This window comes from Piliocolobus tephrosceles, chromosome 16, assembly GCF_002776525.5.
Source record: "Piliocolobus tephrosceles isolate RC106 chromosome 16, ASM277652v3, whole genome shotgun sequence".
NCBI lineage: Eukaryota > Metazoa > Chordata > Mammalia > Primates > Cercopithecidae > Piliocolobus > Piliocolobus tephrosceles.
Window position 1 is genome coordinate 47,993,039 of NC_045449.1, and position 19,337 is coordinate 48,012,375.

At 52.8% G+C, this 19,337-nt stretch overlaps 1 protein-coding gene across 2 annotated transcripts in view; it reads right to left on the minus strand.

Annotated features, from left to right (window-relative positions):
• Positions 1-3,179: 3,179 nt before the first annotated feature.
• CACNB1 (calcium voltage-gated channel auxiliary subunit beta 1) overlaps positions 3,180-19,337 on the minus strand; it is a 28,620-nt gene continuing 12,462 nt past the window's right edge. Inside the window, exons 4-14 of one of the 2 annotated variants that reach the window (XM_023204279.1) lie at positions 16,093-16,215; positions 15,408-15,544; positions 15,109-15,185; positions 13,759-13,778; positions 13,414-13,494; positions 12,952-13,010; positions 12,664-12,773; positions 12,354-12,505; positions 7,358-7,453; positions 6,722-6,907; positions 3,180-5,024 (exon numbers count right to left, since the gene is read on the minus strand). In XM_023204279.1, coding sequence (XP_023060047.1) covers positions 4,560-5,024; positions 6,722-6,907; positions 7,358-7,453; positions 12,354-12,505; positions 12,664-12,773; positions 12,952-13,010; positions 13,414-13,494; positions 13,759-13,778; positions 15,109-15,185; positions 15,408-15,544; positions 16,093-16,215 — 1,506 coding nt within the window. In that variant the 3' untranslated portion in view covers positions 3,180-4,559. Of the gene's footprint in view, positions 5,025-6,507; positions 6,908-7,357; positions 7,454-12,353; positions 12,506-12,663; positions 12,774-12,951; positions 13,011-13,413; positions 13,495-13,758; positions 13,779-14,562; positions 14,718-15,108; positions 15,186-15,407; positions 15,545-16,092; positions 16,216-19,337 lie in introns of those variants that run through there. The other variant, XM_023204280.1, reaches the window with a different exon arrangement.

Below are 19,337 nucleotides of genomic sequence, written 5' to 3' on the forward strand. Positions count from 1 at the left end.
TTCCTTCCTTCCTTCCTTCCTTCCTTCCTTCCTTCCTTCCTTCCTTCCTTCCTTCCTTCCTTCCTCTCTCTCTCTCTCTCTCTCTTTCTTTCTTTCTTTCTTTTCTTTCTTTCTTGACAGAGTCTTGCTCTGTCACCCAGGCTGGAGTGCAGTGGTGTGATCTCGGCTCACTACAGCCTCCGCCTCCTGGGTTCAAGCGACTCTCCTGCTCAGTCTCCAGAGTAGCTGGAGGCGTGTGCCACTGCACCTGGCTAATTTTTGTATTTTAGTAGAGACAGGGTTTTGCCATGTTGGCCAGACTGGCCACCTCTCTTTCTCGCTCTTTTTTTTTTTTTTTTTTTTTTGAGATGGAGTCTCCCTCTGTTACCCAGGCTGGAGTGAAGTGGTGCGACCTCAGCTCACCACAACCTCCGCCTCCCGGGTTCAAGTAATTCTCCTGCCTCAGTCTCCCGAGTAGCTGGGACTACAGGCAGCACCACCACGCCTGGCTAATTTTTGTATTTTAAGTAGAGATGGGGTTTCACCATGTTGGCTAGGCTGGTCTCGAACTCCTGACCTTGTGATCCACCCACCTCAGCCTCCCAAAGTGCTGGGATTACAGGTGTGAGCCATCGTGCCCAGCCTCACCTCCCTTTCTCTTATCAGCTGCCTCCACTTGCTCTCCAAGAGCTCAAGATTCTAACATTTATTTATTTATTTAATTTATTGAGACAGGGTCTTGCTCTGTTGCCCAGGCTGGAGTGCAGTAGTGTGATCATAGTTCACTGCAGCCTTGACTTCCTGGGCTCAACAGATCCTCCCCACCTCAGCTTCCCTATCACAGCCTCCTGAGTAGCTGGGACTACACACTCAGCTAATTTTTAAAATTTTTTGTGAAAACGTGGGTCTCACTATGTTGCATAAACGAGTCTCAGAACTGCTGGACTCAAGCAATCCTGCCACCTCGGCCTCCCAAAGTGCTGGAGTTACAGGCGTGAGCCACCAAACCCGGCCATCTAACTGCTAGATGTCCCTGGCCTCTTTGCCTCCCTTCCAGTCCCACTGCTGAGGCCTAAGGCAAACCCTCCTTTCGCACCTGGATTATCACAGCTGTTTCCAAGCTAGGCCTTCCAATCTATGCGCCAAACTGCAAACAAAGCAATCTTGCTAGTTGCTTACAATCGTTCTATTTCTGCACACAAGCTTCAGGACAAAGCCTAAACTCCTTAACATGACTCAAGGCCCACTGTGACCTGCTCCTGCCAATCCCTCTCTGGCCACCACCTTGAGAGCACTTTGCTGGTGAGGTGCCAAGAATATGTCATGCATGTCCCCTACTTTCTCTGCTTTGAACATTTCCCCCATTTGTCTGCCAACCATGTTTCTAGATTCTACTCAAGCCTCACCTCCACCAGGAAGCCTCAGCTGACCTCCCCAGGTTATGAGACTAACCCCTCTTTCAGGTTCCCACAGTACCCAATGCTCCACAGTACCCAGTGCTATCACAGCAGAGAGTACATTATGCTGTGCTGAAATCATCTATGGCCCCTACGTAGACTTGTGCCTGGTACATAGGAGGTGCTCAATAAACGTTTGTTCAAGGAAGAAACACAGGAATGAATGATTCTGTAGGAAGGCAGCGGGAAATGCACTATGCTGGGAGGCAGACACTAGGCTCTCATCAACTTTGCCATTGGCTCCCCAGGGAACTGGGGTCAGCTACTTGACCTCTGTGCCTGCCCAGTTCCCCTTCCCTTTGATCCACTAACTCCTCATCTGTAGGGTCTTGGGGGGATGTCTTTTGCCCTCCACACACGCGCGCACACACACACACAGTCACGTCACTCATGTTGGGCCTCAGCACTCCGGTAGTGGACTCAGGAATTTTAATCCTCCACAGCCACCTGTGGAAAAACAAGAACCAGGATGGGCGTGGTGGCTCATGCCTGTAATCCCAGCACTTTGGGAGGCTAAGGCAGGTGAATCACCTGAGGTCAGGAGTTCAAGACCAGCCTGGCCAACATGGTGAAACCCTGTCTCCACTAAAAATACAAAAATTTGCTGGGCATGGTGGCACACGCCTGTAATCCCAGCTACTTGGGAGGCTGAGGCAGGAGAATTGCTTGAACCTGGGAGGCGGAGGTTGCAGTGAACCGAGATTACGGTACTGCACTCCAGCCTCAGCGATGAGCGAAACTCCATCTCAAAAAAAATAAAAAGGAAAAAGAACCAGCAGGGAGGGGAAATAGTTTGAGGGTGCTGTGTGAGGCAGGACACAGGTGGTTGCAGTAACTGTCAGAAGTCCACATCCTGCCAGCTAGGGATGGCAGGAATGGGTACACTCATCTGCTGACTTTCAGTCGGGGACTGACAGGATCCCTGATTATCTCTGACCTGCCCCCACAAGTGGCCTGCCTCCCTGCCCCCAAAGCCAGTTAGCAGGAACGAGGGGGACATTAGTGGAGCCAGAAGCTCAGCCCCTCCCTCTCCTGAGGTGTTGGGACACAGCGAGGCCACAAGAGCAGAAAAACAATCATGTGTATTTAAGACATTGCACCAACGGGTCTGGATCTCACCCACCAAGCAACACCAGCTTCCCATTGCCTCTGGCTCTACTTGTGGAGAGACAGGTAAGTGAAGGGGCTCAGGGCCAGTGCGGAGCCAGGACTGCCCAAGTAGCTCCTGGCTTGGGCATAATACATCAGAGGGCCAAAATCAAAGGATCATCTTCCCTTTTTTTTTTTTTTTCTCTCTCTCTTTTTTTCTTTTTTTTAAGACGGAGTCTCGCTCTGTCACCCAGGCTGGAGTGCAGTGGCCGGATCTCAGCTCACTGCAAGCTCCGCCTCCCGGGTTCATGCCATTCTGCTGCCTCAGCCTCCAGAGTAGCTGGGACTACAGGCGCCCGCCACCTCGCCCGGCTAGTTTTTTGTATTTTTAGTAGAGACGGGGTTTCACTGTGTTAGCCAGGATGGTCTCGATCTCCTGACCTCGTGATCCGCCCGTCTCGGCCTCCCAAAGTGCTGGGATTACAGGCTTGAGCCACCGCGCCCGGCTTTCATCTTCCCTTTTGAGTCAATGACTCAGGGCACAACTTCTTCCTGCACCCACCCCTTCAATTCCCCCTGCCTATCAGCAGCTCCCAGGTGCCTAGGCTGACGACTATGTGGCGAGGACAAAGAAGCAGGCTTGGGAGGCAGCCACAAAGGACAGGACAGTGGTTTTATATATGGCAAAATACTTCTCCTAGGGGAGTACAGACAAATATAGACAGACAGATGGGGGCACAGGACACCAGACAGGGAGGGGGAAAAGGTGGGCAGTGGTGTCTTCTAATCAGTAAGTGGAAGCTGCACCCCACCCCCAGGTGGAGGGTAGGACATTGGCACAGGAGGTGGCGAGACAGGCATGACGTGCCCATCCCTGAGGCGGGCAGCCGGGCAGGGCCCAGTCCTTGTTGGCACAGTCGGCTCTCTCTGGCCCAGCTGGGATGCTGGGGAGGGGCAGGGCTGCTGGGCTACAGGGATTCCAAGGCAGAGGGATGCCCCAGGGGAGAGGGGGTCTCCTGGGGGAAGTGAACATGGGTAACAAACAGAATCACAAGAGGCAAATACAGAGCAGCAACAGCAGCAGCCAAGCCCCCCAGAGGAGATCCGAGGTCCCAAGGCAACCCCTGGGCACCAACCCATGGGTCCTCTCCCCTGGGGCCTCAGGGTGAGGGTGAAGGAGCAGTTTTTTGGTTTAAAATGAGGCGGACCAGAGTGTTCCATGAGCTCCACACCCAGGTGGCACAGGGATGGGGGGCTCAGATGCAGAGGGGCCCCCTCTTCTAATGGCAGCAGGCAAGGGATGTTGGAGGCCAAGCTCATTCCTGGGGTAGGCAAAGGCTGAGGTATGGAGGTGGGGGGTGGGGAGCAGCACCTCAGCTGCTGACTCTTCAAGGTTCTGGGCCCTGGACGTTGCCATGGCCACGGAGGGTAGAGGGTTTTGTATGCCTGCCAGCTTCCACCCAGAACCCTCCCCAGACAAGCTCCCCATGGGGTGTCCATGCTGTAGCTTTCACCGACCAGACGATGCTGCCAGGCAGGAAGGGGCAGGCAGGGTGAGGGACCCTGGATCTGGGGTCTGGGGAAGAGAGCCCCCATGGGAACGAATCTGTGGCCTCCCCTTCCAGGAAAAGCGCCCAGCCCTTCCCCAGTACTGCAGCTTGGGAGAAGGAGAGCCATCCCACTTAGGACCGTCACTTAGGGCCCCGAGTAGAAAGAGTTAAGGAAGTGCACCTTTTTTCTAGGAGGGCGGGGGAGGAAAGCCCCTTAAGATGGGAGAAAGGGGACACTTCAGAAAAGTGGCTATCCCCCATCCATCCGCAACAGGCAGGTAAAAACCGATAGCTGGGGCTTAAGGGCCTCCCGGGAGCTGGGATGATAACGCCGAATAAACCCCAAGCTTTGAGCAAAGGCATCTGAAAGGAGGGAGACAGCGCCCCCCTGGAGGCGAATACATGTTGGGTGTGAGCCCCTCGCTCCCTCCCCTCCCCTCCCCTGGGCTCAGAGCCCTTCCTCCTGCCGTGTGGCCCCTGCCTCTCAGCGGATGTAGACGCCTCGTCCCCAGCCCTCCAGCTCATTCTTGTTGCGTCCCAAAACTGGACCCCCACCCTCAGCGCAGTAGCGGGCCTTATTCCGGCCCCGGTTCCGGTTGTCGGTCAGCTCTTCCTCATAGTCTTCTTCCTCGTCCTCCCAGGATCCCTGTCGGGCTGGGGGTGTGCCGCCCCCTGCAGGGTCTCCAAGCCCTGGCCCCTCTGAGGGGTCAGTCTCCATGTCCACACATGAGTCTCCCAGCTCTGTGTAGGCAGAGTTTCGGCTGCCGGGGGTGTCGGCATCAAAAGTGTCTTGGCGGGACAGTGCCCGTAGCGTGCCTGCCCGGCCTGGTGGGTGGCTGCTGGGGTAAAGGCCTGGGGGCTGGCCCAGCTCCCCTGGGTACTCGTGCACGCTGACGTGCTCCCCGGTGGCCCGTTCCAGCGGCTGGTCCCCGGAAGCAAGGTAGGGTCCCTGGTTAGCAGACGGACAGCACACACCATGCAGATCAGGCAGGGGTGAGAAAAACACAACAAAGCAAGGCAAGTTAGTGACAGCATTAAGAGGTCCGGCCTGGATGAAGAGGGTGCTGGCTCTAGGGGAGGGGCCCCGGGGACAAATGGCTCTGGAGCCCAGCCAGAGGACAGACCTCAGGGCATTTGCTCCTCTCTCCAGACAGGGGGCACCCGACCTTCATGGCTGACAGCCGTGAGCCATGAGTCACCGCTTCCCCGGTGCAGGTCATTAATGCTATCTTGGGGTTAATCATCACTAACAGCTCAGTATTGCCACTCATTAGTGGTTGATTGGGTTAGTTATTGCCTTTGGTTTTCCAAATATATTAACGGGATTTCAGCTAAAACTTGCTGACCCTGGCTTCTTCGACCCACACCAGACCCCAATCTTAGGCTTCCAGAACCCCATGCTTCTCCCACCATTCCCTAGTCAGATGACACTGTCTCCAAGGCTGATGGGATTCCTCCCCTGCCCCCAACAAGGACTCAAAGCAGCAAGCTGGGGAAGGCTGCTGGGTCTCCCCCTCCTAGTGAAGATGAAGAGGTGACCCAGTGTCCTCATCACCAAATGTCACATGGAGGTGGGGCACAAGAGAGGTTCCAGTCCCTCCCCTGCCATGTCAAGCTGTGTGACCCTGAGCAAACAGTTCCCCTCTCTGTGGCTTCATGTCTTGGTTGTAATGTGACGGGGGTTAGACCTGAGCAGCAGTTTTTTTTTTTTTTTTTTGGCGGGGGGTTGGACCGGGGCGGCGGTTCCCAAACTGTAACCTAGGGATCTGGGGGGGGGTGGGGGGGGGACAGCACAGAAGTGCTTCAGGGGTCCCCGTGGAGGTGGAGGGGAGGCCATTCCCCTGGCTCCCTCAGGGCAAAGCAAGGATGTATTATCTACATCCTCAGCTTCCACATAAGATTCAATGAACAAATGGGCTCTGTTGCTGAAAACAAATTTGAAAGCTAGTCTAGAATGATTTCATGGGTTTCTTCTGGCTCTTAGAACCTTACACTTAATGGTGTGGAATCAAGAGGTGGGCTGTGGCTCCCATGGGAGGAGGGCAAGGCAGGATGGGTCTCCCATGGGAGGGCCTTTCCTGGACTTGAACTGGGAGAATGGTGGAAATTTCAGCATCAAGTCATAGAAGATGCCATATTCTGGGTCCTTCTTGAGGGGCCGTGTGGAGTCAGGGCTCTAGGGAGGGAGAGTCCAGGTTTAACGTAGGTTTCCCTGGCTCTGAGGGCCTCCGCTCTGTTGGGTCTAAAAAGGGTGTGGAGTCCAGCGAATTAGTTTATCAGTCTTCCTCGCATGTCCTTCCTAGTCCCTTGTCTTAAAAGCGCTCCCATCAGGCCTCATATCCAGTGGGCAGCAGATGCGGTCCTATGGCACCAGGCCCAGGAAGACAGCACCAGAAGCCCCAGACCCATCAAAAACCACAGACACCAGAAGCTGCTGCTCATCACGTTTTTTTACAAAATAAAGCTCTTCCCTTCCTCCTCCATGTTCCCTGCACTCCAGTTCGGACCCCAGAGCGGGAGGGAAGACAGGCAGGGCGCCCACTACATGGCATGTTCCTGCTCCTGGGGCACCGCGCTGTCCCGCTGCGAGGACTCCAGCCCGCCCCAGAAGCTGAGGTTTCTCCTGAGCGAGGTGAGCACCTGTACCTGGAGGTTGGAGACAGGGGCAGGGCTGGCAGCCAGGGCTGCGGTAGCCATGGTGCGGTTCAGCAGTGGATTGGGTGGCGTGCTGCTGGGCGGATGTGTGGCCTTCCAATAGGCTTCCAAGTACTCCGCCAGGTGCTCGCAGGCATCCTCCAATTGGTTCTCGTCCAGGATGATGTCAAACATTTCCTGCGAAGGTGGGGTTAGGGGGCAGGGCTGGGATGAGTGGGGCATGGCCAAGGGGGTTGAGGGTGTGGCCTGGGTGCAGTGGGTAGAGCCAAGGGATTGAAGGACAAGGTTAAAAAGAGGCCTCTGGATGTGGAAGAAGGGAAGGAGGGCTCTCAGATCTACAGATTGGCAGAACTGCAAGAAGTTTTGGCACTCAGTCCAACTCCCTCATTCTAGAGATAAGGCAACCAAGGCTGGGAGACAGGACTTGACTCTCCACGGAGAAGGGTGCTTCTGGGGCTTGAACCCAGTCTTTGACTGACGGACCTGCGCTCTTCCCGGAAGACCAGTTTGCACCTACAGGCCTGACCCAGGTGTTCCTGGTCACTCTGTCTCTCATGTAGGCCAGAGGAAACCAGGGCAACCCAAATGTCATCCCTCCATTCCCTTCCCCGGGATCTAGGCACTCACAGGGGGGCACTGTGCCAGCTTTTCCGAGGCCGCTATTTGGACGTTGAGGTGTTTGGACTGAGACTTTCCTCGGGACTTGATGAGCCTCTGAAGTACCTGGTTTGGGGAGGGAGAAAAGGAAGAGGAGCTAGAGGGACTCAGGCAATGCACCCAGTCAGAGAGGCGGGTCCTGGTTGGATCAGCATGGAGAGCCAGTGTCAGGGCCCTTGAATGCTCCATAACTCTCAGCCCTGGGCACCTCTGCAGAACTGACCTCAGCAGCCCTATGTCTAGGGCTCAGGCTCTCTCCTAGTCTCATAGCAGACTTCCTTAGAGGCTATATGAAGGGTAGTGATTCTTCTTCCCAACTTCTCTAACCTTGTTTGTAGGCCTGCCCACCCTCCTTTTTTTATTTTTATTTTAGAGACTGGTTCTCGCTCTGTCACCCAGGCTGAAGTGCAGTGGTGTGATCATAGTTCACTATACCCTGGACTCAAGCAAGTCCCCAGCCTAGCCTCCTGAGGAACTAGGGCTACAGGCACGTGCCACCATATCCCGCTAATTTTTAAAAATTTTTTTGTATATGTTGCCCAGGCTGCTCTCAAACTCCTGGCCTCAAGTGATCCGCCTGCCTCAGCCTCTCAAAGTGCTGGGATTATAGGCATGAGCCACCGAGCCCAGTCACACCCTCTATATTAACAACACCAACAATAGTCTTCCTTTATGAGGCACTTGCTACATACCAGCATTGTTCTGTGCTTTTCACATGATCAATTTAGTCCTGATAGCATTTCTGTTATCATTCTCATCTCAACAACAACAACCATAATTATAATAATGCAAAACCTGAAACTAATCATGAGGAACAATCACACAAACCCACACTGAGGGACAGACAGTCTACAAAATAGCTGTCCTGTACTCTGCCTAAATGTCAGTCTCTGGAAAATTCAAGAAAGGCTGAGGGCCGGGCGCGGTGGCTCAAGCCTGTAATCCCAGCACTTTGGGAGGCCGAGACGGGCGATCACGAGGTCAGGAGATCGAGACCATCCTGGCTAACACGGCGAAACCCCGTCTCTACTAAAAATACAAAAAATTAGCCAGGCGAGGTGGCGGGCGCCTGTGGTCCCAGCTACTCGGGAGGCTGAGGCGGGAGAATGGCGTGAACCCGGGAGGCGGAGGTTGCAGTGAGCTGAGATCCGGCCACTGCACTCCAGCCTGGGCGACAGAGCAAGACTCCGTCTCAAAAAAAAAAAAAAAAACTAATACGGGCTGTATTTTAGAAACAATTCTTGAATTTTACAATTGTATCATGGTTGTGTAAGATACTGATGTTGTTCTCAAGAAACACAATATAGGCCAGGCATGGTGGCTCACGCCTGTAATCCCAGCACTTTGGGAGGCTGAGGCGGGTGGATCACTTGAGGTCAGGAGTTTGAGACCAGCCTGGCCAACATGGTGAAACTCTGTCTCAACTGAAAATACAAAAATTAGCCAGGCGTGGTGGTGGGTGCCTGTAATCCCAGCTGCTTGAGAGGCTGAGGCAGGAGAATCACTTGAACCTGGGAGGCAGAGATTATAGTAAGCCAAGATCACACCACTGCTCTCCAGCCTGGGTGGCAGAGCGAGACTTTGTTCCAAAAAAAAAAAAAGAGAGAGAGAGAAAGATGAAAGTAAATTTTTCAAAATTAGTGAATCTGAAAAAAATTAGACTGTACACTTAATTTATTTTTTATTTTTTAATAGAGACAGGGTCTTGCCATGTTGCCCAGGCTGGTCTCCAACTCCCGAGCTCAAGTGATCCACCTGCCTCAGCCTCCCAAAGTGCTGGGATTACAGGTATGAGCCACCAAGCCCGGCTTATAGACTTTAAATGGCTGAATTTAATGGTATGGGAATTCTACCTCAATAAAGCTGTTAAAAAATTAGTGAATCTTGGTGAAGAATATTCAAAACATAAGATTTTTTTGGATACTATTCTTGCCACACTTCTGTAAATCTGAAATTATTTGAAAATAAAAATCTTTTTACAAAATGGAACAGATATAGTTCTGGGATACCAATAATATTTATTTATTTATTTATTTATTTATTTATTTATTTATGAGACAGAGTCTTGCTCTGTCACCCAGGCTGGACTGCACTGGTGTGATCTCAGCTCACTCCAACCTCTGGCTCCTGGGTTCAAGCAATTCTTGTGCCTCAGCCTCCTGAGTAGCTGGAATTACAGGCGCCCACCACCATGCCCAGCTAATTTTTTGAGTGTTAGTAGAGGCAGGGTTTCACCATGTTGCCCAGGCTGGTCTTGAACTCTTTAGCTCAGGCAATCCACCGGCCTCGGTCTCCAAAAGTGCTGAGATTAGAGGCGTGAGCCATCGTGCCTGGCCCAATACCAAGCACTTTTCATGATTAACTCATTTATTTAATCTTCACAAACCCAGTATGCCTATGCTGCAGATGAGGAAACCAAGGCATAGAGATGTTTGGCCACTTGCCAAAGGAACACAGAGCCAGTAAGTAACAGCCCTGGAGTAGAAGTCCAGGCTGCCTGGTTCCAGAGTCCCTCCTCTTAACCTCAATGGGGGAAATGGAAGCATTGGTTACTTTCTAGTTCAGTGTTTTTGCATCCATTATCTCATTTGGTCCTTTCAACTCCCCTCAGGAAGTACTTAAATCCCATCATCCCCTTTATCTCATTAGAAACATAGGACTCAGAAAGGTTAAGTCGGCTGGGTGCAGTGGCTCACACCTGTAATCCCAGCACTTAGGGAGGCTGAGGCAGGAGAATCACTTGAGGTCAGGAGTTTGAGATCAGCCTGGCCAACATGGTGAAAACCTGTCTCTACTAAAAAATACAAAAATTACCCAGGTGTGGCTGGGACCAGTGGCTCACACCTGTAATCCTAGCACTTTGGGAGGCCGAGGACAGCGGCTCACGAGGTCAGGAGTTCAAGACCAACCTGACCAACATGGTGAAACCCCGTCTCTACCAAAAATACAAAAATTAGCCGGGTATGGTGGCGTGTGCCTGTAGTCCCAGTTACTCAGGAGGCTGAGGCAGGCGAATTACTTGAGGCGGAGGTTGCAGTGAGCAACATTGCACCACTGCACTCCAGCCTGAGTCACAGAGCGAGACTCTGTCTCAAAAAAAAAAAAAAAAAAAGCCAGGTGTGGTGGTGTGCGCCCGTAATCCTAACCCCAGCTACTCAGGAGACTGAGGCACAAGAATTGCTTGAACCTGGGAGGCGGAGGCTGTAGTGAGTGAGATCGCACCACTGCACTCCAGCCTGGGTGACAGAGCAAGACTGTCTCAAAAAAAGAAAAAAAAAAGTTAAGTAACTGGTCCAGGGAGCTCAGCTCATGGGATGATAATGGTTACCACTACTGGCTGCCCTCGTAAATCAGAGAGTAGGCCGGGCGCGGTGGCTCATGCCTGTAATCCCAGCACTTTGGGAGGCTGAGGTGGGTGGATCACGAGGTCAGGAGATCGAGACCCTCCTGGCTAACACAGTGAAACCCCGTCTCTACTAAAAATACAAAAAATTAGCCAGGCATGGTGGCAGGTGCCTGTAGTCCTAGCTACTCGGGAGGCTGAGGCAGAATGGCCTGAACCCAGGAGGCGGAGCTCGCAGTGAGCCGAGATTGTGCCACTGCACTCCAGCCTGGGCGACAAAGCGAGATTCCATCTCAAATAAATAAATAAATAAATAAATAAATAAATAAATAAATAAATAAAATAGGCCGGGCGCAGTGGTTCACGTCTGTAATCCCAGCACTTTGGGAGGCTGAGGTGGGCGGATCACAAGGTCAGGAGATCGAGATCATCCTGGCTAACACGGTGAAACCCCATCTCTATAAAAATACAAAAAGTTAGCCGGGTGTGGTGGCAGGCGCCTGTAGTCCCAGCTACTCAAGAAGCTGAGGCAGGAGAATGGCGTGAACCCAAGAGGTGGAGCTTGCAGTGAGCCGAGATTGCGCCACTGCACTCCAGTCTGGGTGACAAGCGAGACTCCGTCTCAAAAAAAAACAAATAAATAAATCAGAGAGTATACTGAGCTATTTACACCATTCCTCTCAACAATAACGTGAGAGGGATTATAACCCCACTTTATAGGTGAAGAAATAGAGAATCAGAGGCTAAATAATTCCCCCAAGTTTCCAAGTTCAATAAGAAAAACCAACAGTAACAATAAATCAATACGTAAATCAATCAGAGCTAGAATTTCAAGCCCATGCTGTCTTCTAACTTCAAATCCTTCACCTCAACTCTTCCTCCATGTTTCTCAGATCCCCACTGGCATCTAGAAGGGAAAGTTAATGGTGCTGCACTACAAGGAAAAAGTAAGGCGGCCTTCCTGCAGATTCCCCCTCTCTCAAAGTCCAGATGAGGACACTGCAGCAAAAAGGGTTGATATCGAGAGAGTAAAGCAACTGGGCAACACAGCTAGGTCCTGTCTCTAAAAAATACAAATATTAGCTAGGCATGGTAGTGGACAGCTACCCACTAGTCCCAGCTACTTGGGAGGCTGAGGTGGGAGGATCGCTTTAGCCCAGGAGGTAGAGGCTGCAGTGAACCATGATTGCACCACTGCATTCCAGCCTGGGTGACAGAGCAAGACCCTGACTTTAAAAAAAAAAAAAAAGAAGAAGAAGAAAAGAAAGACCTCCCAACTGCCAAGTAGCTGGTGGCACTGGAACAAAAAGCACAGAATTCTTTCAGTCCAAGGGTGGGAGGTCAAGTCAGAGTAGAGACAGGGGACTGGTCTGCATGACCCTAATAATAGTAAATAATAGCTAACGTGTTGTATCAGACCATTTGCTAAGTGCTATACATTTATATGAGGTTGAAACACTTGACAATACCATGGAGCTTTACAGAGAAGGAAACTAAGACTCGGGTAGATTAAGTCACACAATTAGTAAGCCATGGAGCTGGGATTTAAACCCAAGCAGCCCGACTCCAGAGCGCTCCTTTTAAACCATGCTGTCCCGGCCAGGGTCAGGCTCCTGCACCCACCTTGGGAGAGGTGATCTTGATGTAAACAATGATGGGGGCCAGCGAGGTCTTGGACAGCTGGGCTGGGTGATTGATGGTGTCAGCATCCAGAGCAACCAACTGAAGGGTCCGGGCCAGTTCGAAGATTCGCTCGATTTCACTCTGCACCTCAGCTGGGGGCACGGAGTCATGTGGATGGGGGAATGTCAGGTGGCCTCCCAGGAGGTAGTAGGTGGAGGGAACGCTTCTGGAGATGGCCCTGCCCACTAACTCCCACCCCTCCCACGTCCAGCCCAGAAAGGGTGAGTGAAGACAGCAGGGGTGGGCTCACCCAAGCTGGAGCGTGTGTTGGAGCGCTCAATGATGATATGTTTGCTGGGGTTGTTGAGAACTGAGCGCTTAGCCAGAGAAATGTCTGCCGTCACACGAGTGATGGAGATCCTGGGGAATGGGGCAAGAGGGGAGTCAGGGATCAGGGTGGGCTGGAATGCCCTGCCCACTCCCCAGTTCCAGGCCCGCCTTCTGTTCCTCAGTCCCAGGATTGTGATTCGAGGCATCCTGCCCATCCCCAGCAGCAGAGAGCAATGGCAGGTGCGAGAAGCAGCTCCCAGGGTCTTACCTGCCATCAAACCGATGCTTCAAGAAGTCAAATAAAGCTTTCTGCATCATGTCTGTAACCTGGGGGTGGGGGTTTGTGGGGAGGGAGGGAGGAGAAGGCAGGCATTTAAAGCCACTCAGACTCTGAGCAGCTGGGTATTTGTACCCTCACGTTCCACTTTCTTCTGAACAGGACTTTATGGCGGGCGGGGGTCTGGGTCTGAGGGGTCTCCACTGGGGTCTCTGGTTCCAAAGGTCCCTGTAAGTGGCATTTCTGGAAGGACTCTTCTGGGGGTTTCTTTGGGGGGACGGGGCTCCTCTGTGTGGGTCTTCCTGTGGGTTTGGCCCCCTGGGGGTTCTCTCTGAAGGTCTGTAGCCCTCCGGGGAAGATGCCTTGGGATCTGGGCCCTTCTAGGGGATCTCTCTGGGGTCTGAAGATCTTTCTAAGGCCCCTCTGCGTCCACTCCCCTCTAGGGAGTCCTACCTCGTAGCCCTTGAGCGACGGTCCCACCAGGATGATGGGCCTCATGGAAGGCACCACGTCATAGGGGGGCACATGCTCTGTCTGGGGGGCAAGCAGGGAGGGGAAACCCCAAAGTGGAGATGATATTAGATCCTCTCCCCCAGATGCCAGGCTCCCCCATGCAGCCTTCCCCCACCCTGTCCCAGAGCCCAGATGTGGGGATCAGGGTGGGGATGGGGAGGGATGGCCAGGGAGAACCAGGAAAGATGGGGGAAATGGGGGGCAGATGTGGGAATGGGTGTTAGAAGGTCCCCCTAGCTCATCCCAGGGAGTGGGGAGGAGGACACAGAAAGCTGTGATACTCACCGACTTCTGCTTCTGTTTGGCTGGGTCCAGAGATTGCCAAGAGAGGGAAGGGGGAGGAGAGAGGGAAGGGGACCCAGGCAGGGGCAGAGGGCAAGGCAAGAGCCAGGACAAGAGAGGGAGGGAGAGCCGGGCAGACGAGGAGAGATAACAGGGCATGCGTGTTAGTGACAGACAGAGCCAGAGATGGGGAATGGGACCCCACGCCAAGGGGGAGCCAGAGGTGGCCCTGGATCAGGGTTGGGAGCAGGACCGACAGTCCAGTGGATGTGGGAATATTCAGACATATCCTACCCTCTTCTGGGTCTTGGAAAAGAGCTGGTGAGGTTGACAGCCCCTACCTTGGTGCCTACCTCCTGCCCCCAGTGCATGCCAACCTGCCCATTTTAAGGGTTCCCTTAACTGTCTTGCTTTGCAGTCAGCAGTCCCCCCCATCCACTATGTGCCCACCCAGTCAAAAAAGGGCAAAGAATGCCATCCCATGCCCTGCTTCACATGCCAGGATAGATGCCAACACCAGAGCAGGCCCCTAGGAGTGAGGGGAGAGGTCACGGTTCATGACCACCAAACCCTGCTGCCCCAGGTGTGGGGACAACCTTCCAGGGGCAAGATCTCCTTCCTGGAGATCGGGCCAGGGCGGAGTTGTGTGCGGAGGGGGATGTACCCATGCTACCCTTCCCTCCACCTCAGCAGGAAGCCCTGATGCCCACAGAACAGACCACATCTGAAGCCATTATAGCCCCCTTTCCTCCACCAAAGTGCTGGCCCTGACTCCCCCACCTTTTGCAAGAACACAGTGAGAATTACCTTCTTAAAGAAGGGGATGCGTTTGCCATGGGGTGGCGGGGTGGTGACACTGCTAACACTAGTCTTGGCAGAGCCACTCTGCTCACCAAGCTCGGCCTCTTCCTCCTCTAACTCTAGGGGGTCTAGTTCAAAGGCTAAGTTAGTCATTTCATTACCTGGACCGGAGAGTCAGGAGAGAGGGAGGAGGGAGGTGAGGTGGGGAGAAGGAGTGAGATGACCGTGGAGACACAAGTACAGAACGCAGGGATGGGGATGGGGAAAAAAGAAAGAAGAAGAGGTGAATGGAACAGGGCTGGGAGAAATGAATGGGGACGGGGCAGGGGAATCAGGCAGAGAGATGGAGCTACCAAAGAAAGGGGAGAGGAGAGACATGACAGGCCCAGCTTGAGGGGTATCCTACTCTTCATGGAGGGGGAACCATTGCATGTGCTTGGGGGACTCAGGATTGGGGTGTTTCCTACTGCAGGGAAAGGAGGAGTCAGGGAGTTGGGAGACCACCCCACCCAGGAGCTCCTCCCCAACCCCCTGCATGGCGATGGTTCTTACCACTGGCAGGGGGTGTGGGGCGGCGGGTGCCAGTCACCACATCTCCCAGACTGGAACTGGAGTTATCGCCTGATTTGCTGTGTGGGCAAAGGCAAACCGAGCTTGTGAGCAAAGAGGTGGGCGTGGGGGGATCTCATCCTCTCACATGGGGCACCCCTGGAGGTGCTCCAGCCCCACTGGTGTGATGCTACAGGCAGCTCTGTGCCCTCAGGGCCAGGGGCAACCACTGAGGCCTAGTCCAGGCTGTATGGCCTCTCCTGGGGTTGGCAGCACCCCCTTCCCCTGCCCCACCCAGACACCTGGAGCTGAGGCGGTTCTGGCGCAGCTTCTGTTCCTGCAGCAGGCGAAGGCTGTCCAGTTTGACGGGGCTGGGAATGAAGCCAACCTCACAGCCCTCCTTCACCAGCCGCCCGATCCACCAGTCATTATTGTATTTCTGCAAAGAACATGGCAGGTAGATGGAAAGAGCAAGAGGGAAACTGCAGGGGCAAGCTAGCAGTCACTCTCCAGGGGAAACACCCAGACTCGCCTCCCTGCCCAGGGGTGGCACCCTCAAAGATCCCCAGCCCCAGCTCCAGCCTCTGAATGGAGCTGCCAATTCTCAGGACAACTCCAGGACCAGCATGCTTTCTGGCCATGGACCATCCTGCCACCAGCCCCGTGCAATTCTGAGAGTCCTTCTTCTCCCCATGTGTCCACCGTACTCTAGAAAGACCACTTGAGTAAATGCAGATACCTGCATGTCCCTGGCACACCGCCACACCAGTTCGGGCCCCCTGACAAACCCAACAACCTTCTGACCTAACCATTACCACCCCATTTTTCCAGTAGAAAATTAAGAGGCTCAGAGAGGTGGAGAGATTTGTCTAAGGTCACACAGCAGATTCAGCCCAGCTCTGCTTGGCTCAGAAGTCTTTTGTCCACTAGCACTCTGGCTGCCTGTCTCCTGGCACCCACTCCCTTGCTCTCCCTCCAGATACTCACCTCCTTGATGTGCAGGAAGTCTTTGGGCTCAAAGGTAATGGCCACTCCCTGCACAGGCACCTCATCCCCTGGAGACGGATTGTAGCCCACATTTGTCCGCACGGCAAACGCCACTGGCTTGGTCTAGAGGAGGCACACAGGGGAAAATGGCAACTAGAGGGTAAACCACAATGTAATGTACAACTTCCTGACAGGGGTGGTGGTTACCTGGATGTTTGCATTGTAACTGTTCATTGAAATGTATATGGACACGGGCAGGGTGTGGTGGCTCACACCCGTATTCCCAGCATACAGTAGGTGGATCATCTGACATCAGGAGTCCGAGACCAGCCTGAACAACATGGTGAAACCCCATCTCTACTAAAAATACAAAATTAGCCAGGCGTGGTGGTTGGTGCCTATAATCCCAGCTACTCAGGAGGCTGAGGCAGGAGAATTGTTTGAACCTGGAAGGCAGAGGTTGCAGTGAGCCAAGGTTGTGTCACTGCACTCCAGCCTGGACGACAGGGCAAGACTCCATTTCAAAACAACAACAAAATGTATACTGACACTTTGGGAGGCCTAAGCAGGTGGATCACTTGAGACCAGGAGTTTGAGACCAGCCTGGTCACATGGTGAAACTCTGTCTCTACTAAAAATACAAAAAAATTAGCTGGGTGTGGTGGCATACACCTGTAATCCCAGTTACTCAGGAGGCTGAGGCATAAGAATCATTTGAACTTAGGAGGCAGAAGTTGCAGTGAGCGAGATGGCACCATTGCACTCTAGCCTGGGCGACAGAGCAAGACTCTGTCTCAAAAAAAAAAAAAAAAAAAAGGCTGGGCACAGTGGCTTACGCCTGTAATCCTAGCATTCTGAGAGGCAGAGGCAGGTGGATCATGAGGTCAGGAGTTCAAGAGCAGCCTGGCCAACATGGTGAAACCCCGTTGCTACTAAAAATACAAAAATTAGCTGGGTGCAGTGGCAGATGCCTGTAATCCCAGCTACTTGGGAGGCTGAGGCAGGAGAATTACTTGAACTCGGGCAGCAGAGGTTGCAGTGAGCCAAGATCATGCCACTACACTTCAGACTAGATGACAGAGTGAGACTCCGTCAAAAAAAAAAAAAGTATACTGAATTGGCTTGTGTGGTTTTCTCCATGGATATTAACTTTTACAATAAAAAACAAGAAAGCAAAATGTGGAATTCAGCCCTCTCAGGGTAGAGGCAGGGCACTGAGGAATGAAAAGGGTTGGGGGTGGGAAGGCCCACAGCGATACCCAGAAAAAATAATAATAGCAGCAGGCCGGGCACGGTGGCTGACTCCTGTAATCCCAGCACTTTGGGAGGGCAAGGCAGGTGGATCACTTGAGGTCGAAAGTTCGAGACCAGCCATGACTAACATGGTGAAACTCCGTCTCTACTAAAAATACAAAATTAGCATGGCATGGTGGCACATGCATGTAATATTGGCTATTTGGAAGGCTGAAGCGGCAGAAACGCCTGAACCTGGGGGGTGGAGGTTGCAGTGAGCTGAAATGGTGCTATTGCACTCCAGCCCCGGCAACAAGAGCAAAACTCCGTCTCAAAAACAAAACAAAATAAATAAATAAACTAATAGTAACAGGCCGGGCGCAGTGGCTCACACCTGTAATCCCAACACTGAAAGGCTGAGGCAGGTGGATCATGAAGTCAGGAGTTCAAGATCAGCCTGACCAACATGGTGAAACCCCGTCTCTCCTAAAAATACAAAACTTAGCCGGGCGTGGTGGCACACACCTGTAATCCCAGCTACTCAGGAGGCTGAGGCAGGAGAATCACTTGAATCCAGGGGGGCGGAGGTTGCAGTGAGCAGAGATCACGCCATTGCACTCCAGCCTGGGCAATGGAGCAAAACTCTGTCTCAAAAAAAATAAAATAAAATAAAAAATTAATAATAATAATAATAGCAGCCAGGCACAGTGGCTCACACCTGTAATCCCAATACTGGCTTGAGGCCAGGAGTCTGAGACCAGCCTGAGCAATATAGTGACATCCTGTCTGTTTTTTGTTTGTTTGTTTTGAAACAGAGTTTTGCTCTTGTTGCCCAGGGTGGAGTGCAATGGCGCAATCTTGGCTCACAACCTCTGCCTCCTTGGTTCAAGCGATTCTCCTGCCTCAGCCTCCCAAGTAGCTGGGATTACAGGCATGTACCACCATGCCCGGCTAATTTTTGTATTTTTAGTAGAGACGGGGTTTCTCCATGTTGGTCAGGCTGGTCTCAAATGCCCGACCTCAGGCGATCGCCTACCTCAGCCTCCCAAAGTGCTAGGATTACAGATGTGAGCCACCGAACCCAGCCAACCCTGTCTGTTTTTAAAAAATAAAAGGGGCAGCTGGGAACGGTGGCTTACGCCTGTAATCCTAGCACTTTGGGAGGCCAAGGCGGGCGGATCATGAGGTCAGGAGTTTGAGACCAGCCTGGCCAACATGGTGAAACCCCGTCTCTACTAAAAATAGAAAAAAAATTAGCCGGGCATGGTGGCGGGCACCTATAATCCCAGCTATTTAGGAGGCTGAGGCAAGGAGAATCAATTGAACCTGGGAGACGGAGGCTGCAGTGAGCTGAGATCGCACCGTTGCACCCCAGCCTGGGTGGCAGTGAGAGACTCTATCTCAAAAATAAATAAATAAATAAAAGGGACTAGGCACAGTGGCTCATGCCTGTAATCCTAGCACTTTGGGAGGCCGAGGCAGGAGGATCACTTGCACCCAGGAGTTCAAGACTAGCCTGGGCAACATAGCAAGATCCCATCTCTACAAAAAATAAAAAATCAGCCAGGTGTGGTGGTACGCCTCTATAGTTCCAGCTACTTGGGAGGATCACTTGAGCCTGGGAGGTCAAGCCTCCAGTGATCCATGATCACGCCACTACACTCAGCCTGAGCGACAGAGCGAGACCCTGTCTCATAAAAAATAATAAATATTGGCCGGGCGCGGTGGCTCAAGCCTGTAATCCCAGCACTTTGGGAGGCCGAGACGGGCGGATCACGAGGTCAGGAGATCGAGACCATCCTGGTCTACACGGTGAAACCCCGTCTCTACTAAAAATACAAAAACTAGCCGGGCGAGGTGGCGGGCGCCTGTAGTCCCAGCTACTCTGGAGGCTGAGGCAGGAGAATGGCGTAAACCCGGGAGGCGGAGCTTGCAGTGAGCTGAGATCCGGCCACTGCACTCCAGCCCGGGCGACAGAGCAAGACTCCGTCTCAAAAAAATAAATAAATAAA